At 43.3% G+C, this 10,894-nt stretch overlaps 1 protein-coding gene across 1 annotated transcript; it reads right to left on the bottom strand.

The window, feature by feature from the left end:
* Positions 1 to 1,784: 1,784 nt before the first annotated feature.
* On the bottom strand, positions 1,785 to 3,749 carry LOC310857113 (nuclear pore complex protein Nup85-like; the record flags this gene model as incomplete). The annotated part of the gene is made up of 1 exon (XM_083762726.1): positions 1,785 to 3,749. One exon carries the CDS (start codon positions 3,747 to 3,749, stop codon positions 1,785 to 1,787), a length of 1,965 nt encoding a protein of 654 aa, XP_083618852.1.
* Between the last annotated feature and the right edge of the window lie 7,145 nt (positions 3,750 to 10,894).

The following is a 10,894-nucleotide window of genomic DNA, read 5'->3' as shown; positions in this document are numbered from 1 at the left end:
TTTTTTTTTTTTTTTAATTCAAAAAACGATGGGCTATAACCCATGTTTTTGAAATTTAGATTTTTTTTAAATCCTCAAAAATGATGAAAAATGATGAAAAACGGCGTGCTATAGTATGCCGTACGGTAGGGGCTATAGCCCATGTTCAAAAATGATGAAAAACGAGGTAAATTCTTTTTTCAAAAAATCAAAAAACAATGGGCTATAACCCATGTTTTTTTTTATTTTGAATTTTTTTCAAATCCTCAAAAATGATGAAAAACGGCGTGCTATAGTATGCCGTAAGGTAGGGGCTATAGCCCATGTTCAAAAATGATGAAAAACGAGGTTAATTTTTTTTTTCAAAAAATCAAAAAACAATGGGCTATAACCCATGTTTTTTTTAATTTAGATTTTTTTTCAAATCCTCAAAAATGATGAAAAATGATGAAAAACGGCGTGCTATAGTATGCCGTACGGTAGGGGCTATAGCCCATGTTCAAAAATGATGAAAAACTAGGTTAATTTTTTTTTCAAAAATTAAAAAAACAATGGGCTATAACCCATGTTTTTTGAAATTTTGAATTTTTTTCAAATCCTCAAAAATGATGAAAAACGGCGTGCTATAGTATGCCGTACGGTAGGGGCTATAGCCCATGTTCAAAAATGATGAAAAACGAGGTTAATTTTTTTTTTCAAAAATTCAAAAAACGATGGGCTATAACCCATGTTTTTTGAAATTTTGATTTTTTTAAAAATCCTCAAAAATTATGAAAAATTATGAAAAACGGCGTGCTATAGTATGCCGTACGGTAGGGGCTATAGCCCATGTTCAAAAATGATGAAAAACGAGATTACCTTTTTTTTTTCAAAAATTCAAAAAACGATGGGCTATATATAACCCATGTTTTTTGAAATTTTGATTTTTTTTTAAATCCTCAAAAATGATGAAAAATGATGAAAAACGGCGTGCTATAGTATGCCGTACGGTAGGGGCTATAGCCCATGTTAAAAAATGATGAAAAACGAGGTTAATTTATTTTTTTTAATTGAAAAAACGATGGGCTATAACCCATGTTTTTTGAAATTTTGAATTTCTTTCAAATCCTCAAAAATGATGAAGAAAAAACACTTTTCGGCCAGTTATAGCGCCACCTTGAGGCTGAGTTGAAATTGTTCATGTGGCATTTCGTCCTCGGCCTAGTGGGAATGTGGGTGCACAATTTCACGGAAATCACGCGATGTGTTCATGATTTGCAGCATTTTGTTTGAAACTGAGCACTCCTGTGAACTTTGGAAGCCAATCTTAACCAATCAGGATGGAGTCTGATAAATCTGAAAGACCCGTTTCGTTGAATGGCTCTAGAGAGACTGTGTACCAATTTGCGTGATGTTTGGACAAAATCTGTAGGTGTACTGTGCAAAAACTTGTTTTGCACAAAGCGGCCTCCTGGTGGCGCTATAACAGGCCGTTCTGGAAAGTTTGGGGCAGAGGTTCATGGTTGGCATCCATGGAGTGTGTGTGCAAAATATGGCATCGAAAAACTTGTTTTGCACAAAGCGGCCTCCTGGTGGCGCTATAACAGGCCGTTCTGGAAAGTTTGGGGCAGAGGTTCATGGTTGGCATCCAGGGAGTGTGTGTGCAAAATATGGCATCGACCGGGTTAACGGTGGCCGAGATTAGCTGTTCACGGACACACGGACACACACGCGGACGGACGGAGTGCAAAACATACTCTCCCCACATGCCTTCGGCCTGGTGGAGACAAAAAAGGAACACAATCTTTAGGTGGGCACGGCCACATTTAACAGACTTCCACTGTCCCTTCTTTAACGACGACCGTGGCAAGATTCCTGGCCAATGCCAGCCTGAAGAGCTCCACTTTGGTGACATCCTCTTCTTTCATGGGTCCTCCTGCTTCACTGGGAGCGCTGGTCTGGAACGGGGAGGTCAATTCCTCCACAAAGGACATCAGCTCATAGGTCTGCTCCACTGAGAAGATGTCCTCTTTCTGCTCCACTAGTGGCACGGCGTCAGTCAGCAGGGTCCACCAGAAGCTGCTCGGTGCGATCTTCGCCGCCATGAGGGACACGAGGAGCTTGCCGGCTTCCCTAAATCGCTCGTCTTCGTACAGCTTGCGGAACTCACGGTACTTCCCCAGGAACGTGAGTCTGTCGCTGAGCAGCATGTCTGAACCCAGGTTGTCAATCAGGTCCACGTCCGAAAAGGTCCCTCGGACACGGTAGTCCTGCAAGAACCTCTCGGCCACGAGGGTGGCGAGGGCGCCGTCCTTGGCCCTGATGGCCCAGGACAGAGCCGGTCCCAAATGACTGTTCCTCAGAGCTCGGTTGGCCATGATCTTACAGACGCTCCTCGCCTGTTCATACATCTGCCTATGTTCATAGATCTGGAGTACCTCGAGGGCCTTGTGCTCCGTGTCAAGCGGCACACGCTTCATCTGCCGCTCCAGGTACGTGCGGCCAAACTCCAGACAGTGGTCGCAGTAGTCTACCGCCAGCTGCCACAGGCCGGGGTGGGCGAACATACCCGAGGCATACTCCAGCAGCAGGAACTCTCTAAGTTCGGAACCAAAGTGTTGATCGTGGGAACGGAACAGATTGCAGTGATCCAGGAGATCCGTCAAATGAGCCACAAACCACGGGTTGCTCAGAGCAACGCTGCAGTCTTTGATGACGCGTTCAGTGTCAAACCCAAAGGCTCCCAGTAGGATATTGTCCAGAGGCTCTGGGACGCTGCCCGCGCAGAGGAACGAGGTCATGCACGACTGTGCGTAGTAATGCAGATTAGCGGGTCTGACGGTGGGTCGAGAGTAGAGCAGACTTGTGATCATGAAGTGGTACCAGGTACCGAGCAGCTCCTTGTGTGCCAGCATCGTGTCTTCATCCCCTGCCAGGATCCTACAGATGACCTCCAGGCGAGGGCTGTCAGAGAACGAGTCGTTCCGTAGGCAGCGGTCCACCCCCTCGTGCCAGTGTCGCCACTTCACGTCGAACTCCGCCAGCCTCGTCTGCGTGCCGCGAGGGTCGTAGGCGGGCATCTGGCAGAGCAGGTCATCCATCAGGTCAAAGGTGTCCTGGGCCGCAGGTTGCAGTGAGGCCTGTTTCACCAGCATGTGCCGGGCGTCCTCCAGCCTGCCCTGCAGAACGCAGCTCGTCACTGCCTCCCAGTAGCGACGGTGCTGTGCGGGGCTCTCACTCTGCAGAACCTCTCGGACCGTCTTCTCCACCGCATCTGTCTCGTGGGGCCTGGCCCAGTCCAGCAGGCGGAGCATCAGGGCGCCCACAGGGGCGGCCTCGACGAACAGCACTTCACATAGATGCCAGATCAGCTCTATGGCCTGCAGAGCGGACGCCTGGTTCCTGCACCCATTGGCCGATTCCGCGCCTCGTGTCGAAACCGCACCTCGCCGAAGCTTGTCTGTGCAGGCTCGTACAATGGATCTGTAGCTCTCACTGGTGCTGACCAAGTAGTGCTTCTTGTTCTCGCTGGGTAGGTCCTCTCGGATGGCCTGCAGTTTGACGAAGATGAGACGGAATTTGTCGTAGAGTTCGCGAAAAGCGGAGGAGTACACATCTTTGTCGGTCCTCACCTCATGATTGAACGGGCTACCTGATTCCGATCCCGTTGCGCCAGATGTTTGGAAGAGGGTCTTGTAAACCTGGAGGTCTCCGGGCCCCCGTGCAAACACTAGGTGGCTCCTGGCTTCAGGCATGATGGTGGTCAGGGGCTCTATGTCCACGACCTCCATAAGTGAATGCAGAAGGGGCACAGAGGGAGATTTGTGTATCTAACACGGACCGTCACGCGATCATGCCAAGTCAGGAATACACATTGACTCTTATATTGGCAATGTGGCAAAACCATACGTGAAGCTCAGCCAATCAAATAATGGATTGCATTTTTATAGTGCTTTTCTGTGCACAAAGTACTTACTCAAAGTGCTTACAATGGGTCTATTCATCATACATTGCGAGTTGAGCCAATGGGTCAGGTTATTGGCTAAGTGGCACAAACGTTATGCGAAGCTTCACCAATCCATGAAGCCGACGGGTCTGGCTGGCCAATTAGCGAAGTCCCTATACATACACCACTATACATACACCACTCCCCCAAACACAGAGATTCGGTGTGTCCGCCACAACAAGGTCACTTTCTCCTGTAGACATTCATGAAGCTTTAAGAAGTATTGAAAATAGGTGATTTACAAGCTCATTTTGCGTTATGCACTTGTAAGCTAGCTGCCTGTTATATGAAGATATGGTTGAAAATGGGTGTAGACCTGACCAGGCACATCCCACATAGTGTATAGCAGGGGTGCCCAAAAGGCAGATCATGATCTACAAGATCACAAAGTCTGTGCCCGTAGACCACACTGATTTAGTGACCAGTTTGACAGTAACAAGGTGCAAGCAGCCAAGCAGGTATATTTTGAAATAGCTTGACTTAAAAACTATTAAGTGAGAAACTACTATAGAAATGATCACATCTGCAAAAGGATACGTCTCACCTCAGGCCCAGACCAAGCAGTTGTCTCTGTCTTTGTATGGATGTGTAACATATTGTGTTAGATACTAACCAAATGTCAAATCGTCATTGTCAAATGGATAAAGCAAAAAGAAATAGCTTCCCTATCATTTTTGTGGACAACATTTTTGTTTAGCACTATTTGTCAATAGGCATGAGCATGATCCCATCTGGTGAATGTACAGTTAAGTATACAATAGTTTTATTGTATGCAGTAGCCAAATACAAGCCAGACTCCTTTGCAGGACATCAATCATTAATGCAAAGTAACTCTTTTTGGTTTTGCTGCAGAGAACGACACTCTAAACTCACAAAAACGACACAATGTATTACCACACATAATAAAGGGTTAAAAACGACTGGCACAATGTATTACCACACATAATAAAGACTGGCACAATGTATTACCACACATAATAAACGACTGGCACAATGTATTACCACACATAATAAACGACTGGCACAATGTATTACCACACATAATAAAGACTAAACGACTGGCACAATGTATTACCACACATAATAAAGGATAGTAAAACGACTGGCACAATGTATTACCACACATAATAAAGGGTTAAAAACGACTGGCACAATGTATTACCACACATAATAAAGGGTTAAAAACGACTGGCACAATGTATTACCACACATAATAAAGGGTTAAAAACGACTGGCACAATGTATTACCACACATAATAAAGGGTTAAAAACGACTGGCACAATGTATTACCACACATAATAAAGGCTAGTAAAACGACTGGCACAATGTATTACCACACATAATAAAGGGTTAAAAACGACTGGCACAATGTATTACCACACATAATAAAGGCTAGTAAACGACTGGCACAATGTATTACCACACATAATAAAGGGTTAAAAACGACTGGCACAATGTATTACCACACATAATAAAGGGTTAAAAACGACTGGCACAATGTATTACCACACATAATAAAGGGTTAAAAACGACTGGCACAATGTATTACCACACATAATAAAGGCTAGTAAAACGACTGGCACAATGTATTACCACACATAATAAAGGCTAGTAAAACGACTGGCACAATGTATTACCACACATAATAAAGGCTAGTAAAAGGACTGGCACAATGTATTACCACACATAATAAAGGCTAGTAAAAGGACTGGCACAATGTATTACCACACATAATAAAGGCTAGTAAAAGGAGTAAAAAACGACTGGCACAATGTATTACCACACATAATAAAGGCTAGTAAAAGGACTGGCACAATGTATTACCACACATAATAAAGGCTAGTAAAAGGAGTAAAAAACGACTGGCACAATGTATTACCACACATAATAAAGGCTAGTAAAAACGACTGGCACAATGTATTACCACACATAATAAAGGCTAAACGACTGGCACAATGTATTACCACACATAATAAAGGAGTACAAATCAGTTAATAGTGAACTTTGAAAAGGTTTCCAGTGGCAGCCTCTTTGAAAAATCCAATAATCTAAATGCTGATCAATTTTATTTGATTGGTATTTAACCCTGTGATCTTTCATTTGGGGAAAAGGTTTTCTTTTTCTTTTCCCATCTCAATAAAGTATTCAGTGGAACATATGAAGCATTAAAGTCAGTTTGATGGAGAGTTGATTGTAAAGTGATTTGGTATCACAGTGGCAAAGTGACATATTGAGTAACTGAACTTCCAGAGGGATTTAAAGGTTTAGATGTCTACAACATCCATAATACTTCATGCTCTGTATTGTAGTATTGAGCTGTACGTAGCTTCACTACAGCCACCCAGTTATTCATACTGTGACATCACTTGGAGGCAGAGAAACTACTACAGTCAGAATTTCATGATGTGGCTGCATTCTGCAAGGCTGTTGACGTGTTAAACTAATGATGTTTGCCTTACAAAGGCAAACACCATTAGTTTATCTGAAACTAAACTTGATGAGTCTACCAAAGACACAGAAATTGAAATAGAGAACTCATCAGAAACGACAGAAACAGGCATGGTGGGGGTGTGTGCATATATATATATTCACAAAGACACTGAATTATGTTACTCGTACTGACTTACAGCATGATGAAATTGAAACTGTGTGGGTTGAATTAATTTAAAAAAATGCTAAATCCGTATTAGTGGGCACCGTCTACAGACCGCCTGACCAACATGGGCCTTCTACTGCTACAGTATAAGGCATAAGGAACATTTTTGCTACTTACCAAAACAAAGGTGGGTTGTGTCATTAGAAAGCCTACTTTCCTTAAATATTCTCTATGAGGCAGTTCTCTGGGCAATATCGGTAGATGGCGAATTGGAGTAACTAAAAGTATAAACAAAATCCCCTTTTGGCCAAAAAGTACCGTTTATACGTGATAGTTAGCAGCACTGCAGGATAGCTGTGACCCTGAAAAATACACTAAGCATTCTCCAATATCTCCACCCAGGTCATGAATGAACCCATGGTGTTGTTTTCCCTTGCAGACACTGCATGGTATCCAGTTACAGATAGCACAATTCTATACCTCTCTACTTGAACCTGACTCCTATGATGTTCCTCTTGTCTTGATAGACGCGAATCTGCCGGTGGCCAAAAAAAAACAATTGCCTTCATATCCATGCAGACTGTGATATTAGTATGACCAAGCCAGCCTAAAGTTGATGTACTGTATGTACCTGATGCAGTACACGTTTTGTAGCAGTAGAGGGTAGTACTGCTCTATACTGGATAGTCTGAGAGGCAAAATGAAAAACAATTAAGATTAAAAGACTTTCTGCAGTATGTATTCAAGGCAAAGAAAATACCTATGTAAAATAAATAACGTACATATAGGCCCATATATATTTTATTAAACAAATTTAACAATGATATGCTTTGCATAAATAACACATTCTGTATCACTTCACTTACTGTATCACTTCAATAAGACCAGTGTGTAAACACAGGCTCTTGCTTGGCACTTGCCACTGGACATCAGGGCACAATAACAATTCGATACTAAACCTTCCGTCATACACATAGATATACTCATTTTAGTGATTTTAGATTAGATTTTTGAGGTGAAAATGTGACATCAGATCCCTGCAAAATTCATAATGTGCGTTGTGTAGTTGGACATATACACTAGCAATACAATCTTTGAAACAACATTTTCATTTACGATAGAAAGGACACAGATAGTCTCACAAAGAAATGCTAAATCTAGTGAACATACATTAGATATCACAGAGCCAGAGGATGACCCAACACTAAAAGTTTCAAGTTTCAATCAGCTCCACGAAATATGCTTGTATCATTTCACCTGAACACATCCTACACATTTGGCACATTACTAAAGTAGCCTTGTGAAGAAAGACATTCAAGATTTCTCAGTCTCCCAGTGACAAACCAAACCTAAAACAAACCACAAGCATGATCTCTTTGGATCTCACTGACAGAGCCACTGGGAATCCTCAGTCTGCCTTTCGTCTCACAGTTCTGACACCACTGAATTCACAAACTGCAAACTATCAGCCACACCCTGGATGTTTAATCAAAAAATCATTATTTAACAATTATACAGTAACAGTAGCAAAATACCTCCTTGAAATCCATTCATCTCTCTGGTCATGATTCAGATATACTATAGGCTCTGCCCAGCGCTACTTGCAGATACATCAGCAGTAAAAGACTAGGTTTTCACAGCAGAGTTTCATTTGCATGTCTATGGAAATAATTATCCTATTAACCTCTTTTCTGTCATTGTTTCAGTTACAGAAAAAGCTGCAATAATATGTTGGTATAAAAAGAGTCCACGAGCACAGTCCTTTTCTCAGTTATGGTCTCTCCACCAATTAAATATCTATCCATTCACATTAATCCAGTGCATGTTTATTGTGTTGGCCACCTGGTCATTTATATTATCCAATTCTCACATTCATTACCCTTATTTGCTTAGATAAGGTCAGGCACACACAACTGTATTCAGCACATAATTGCTAGCAATCCATCTCACCTCCGCTAACATAGCTCTTGGCACTGTAAACACAAAGATACCGTCGTCGTCCACCATCGTGACTCACACTCAGATCCACGAGTTGTGACACTCATTCTTCAGGTACTGCTGCCATGTCACTCATACATGGACTGAAGCAGACCTGTGTGCTTGAAGGTCTCAGCCACCTGCCTGGTGTGCTGGATCTTAGCAGACAGGGCCTCCAAAACATCGCTCTGGTCAACAGCAGTGGCTGTCCGGTAGATAAATGTCCCCAAGGACTCTAGTCCACGCATGCCCAGGTTCACTCCACAACCTGGAGAGGAGAGGCAGAATGCCATGAATTATAGACATTATGCAAAACAACTCAAACTAGTAACGAGAAGTCGAACGCCCTTCTGCCGGTTGAAGGTAGAAGGGCTCGTCGGTGCTCAACAGGGACAACTTGAATCAGAGAGAATAATCCCTGGGCACTTCAGGAGAGACTACCCAAATAACACATGACTGGTCTGCAGTATTTATTATTTAGCAAGGGAGACTGACGTTTCCACTGGCGTTTTCCTCAGAGTCAAACAGTTTGACTTTGAGGAAGAAGCAAGGCAGTCACCCCTGCTAAATTATAAATATGTGCAGACCAGTCGACGGCTCAAACTAATCTCAGAGGTGTCCACTTAATTGATTTAATAAGCGGTAATACTTTTTGTTTTGCAGAAATAACTTAAATTGTAGCCTTGAGGATACATTTAAGCTCTTAATGAAAGACATTGCAGGGAACATAAATAAACATTAAAAGGCTGCTGAGTACAGTAGTGATTTGCAGGTTGCACACATGCTCTAATGCACACACGCATACATACAAACACAAGCGCACATACAGTACATATACTGTATACAGTGCATACTGTACAACATACGTTGCATCATCCACTCCTTCCTTGGAACTCACTCTGTCCCGCTCTTTGTGTCAGCCACACAAATGGCTTTCTGTTCCATAAATAGGGACCTTTGATGTTTTTTCTTTCACCTTTGGTGAAGCTTAGTTCTCCTACAGTCATAGATGATGATGTGTGTGTATTTGAAAACTTCTTTCCAGAGGGCACCAAAAATAATGTTATTCCTATGCCCATCGGAATCCTTTATTCCAAACAATGCCTGTGTTTTGTGCACAGATACCTGTGTCAAAATTGAGAATGCGCGCTGCTTCGCCTTCCACAGTGACCGCCACGTTGTCTCCCTCGATGTACGCAGCGCTGACCCGTCTGTGTGACAGCTGGATCTCAAACAGCCGACGGCTGCATTGCATGTGATGCAGCGTTAGGTCGTTGAGACGAGGCTCGATGTCTGTCTTGTAGGCGTTGAACGACTGGTGGAAGATGTTCTTCATGACCTGAGCAGAAGGACATGAAAGGGTGACTTTTTAGGATTATGAGGATTAGTAAACTCCTCATAATTTAACATGATGTGTCGTGACACCATTGTGCATCAACTGCATTAATTGCAATGTTAGCTCTGTCCTCGGTTTCCAGTTTGTTCTGTATAAATAAACACAACAAAAACAACCTGTACTGAATCTGTATGTAAATTCTCCAGATACTGGAAAATTATCCTCTTCTGGTCTCTCACTTTCTTTCAGCATAGATCTGCTCTTCTTCAACCCAAACTGGCAGTCATCATCAGTTACCAAGTAACCAAGGCTATGTGAGCACGCTTGAGTGGTGCGTGCGTGCATGCATTTGTTTGTGAGAATGACATCCATGGCCACACAATGTCTTCTAGCCTTGCCGCTGGCCTTGGTGTGTGGGCTGTTGTAAAAGAGTGTGAATGTTTGCTCTCTGTGTGGAATGCCACCCACATAGCAACAGTAGTACCAAGGTTGGTGAGACTGCGGCCCTGACGGCAGGCTGACTGTGATCACACCAGAATTTGACATTAAAAAGCCAGACAAAATACCAACTGCTCAGCAGCAGCATCTGCTGATGAGAGGATTCCACCCTCCATTTACTCCCCGTTGTGCAACAGCAGGGTACAGATGGCTCTCTCACTCCCTCTCTGCACTCTCTCTCTCTCTCACACACAAACACGCATGCATGCACGCATGCACGCACGCACGCACGCACGCACGCACGCACGCACGCACGCACGCACACACGCACGCACGCACGCACACGATCCCTCCCTTTCCTATATTTATTTGTCTTTTGCCCTGCTGTTTCCTTTTCTCATCACATGGACAAGCATGCACGTTCGCACAAGCATGCACGTGCGCACATATGCACACACACACACACACACAGAATTCTGTATTGCATTGACTAGAGTGCAACCGATAGCTTTATTGGCAAATGTGTCCAGATTTTGTACCGTTTTAAAATCTAGAATTCCAGACCACGGCGCCGCCTTCAAA

The sequence above is a fragment of the Protomyctophum parallelum genome, assembly GCF_964188405.1.
Source record: "Protomyctophum parallelum genome assembly, chromosome: 4".
Classification (NCBI taxonomy): Eukaryota; Metazoa; Chordata; class Actinopteri; order Myctophiformes; family Myctophidae; genus Protomyctophum; species Protomyctophum parallelum.
This window is presented reverse-complemented; position numbering and strand designations above follow the sequence as displayed.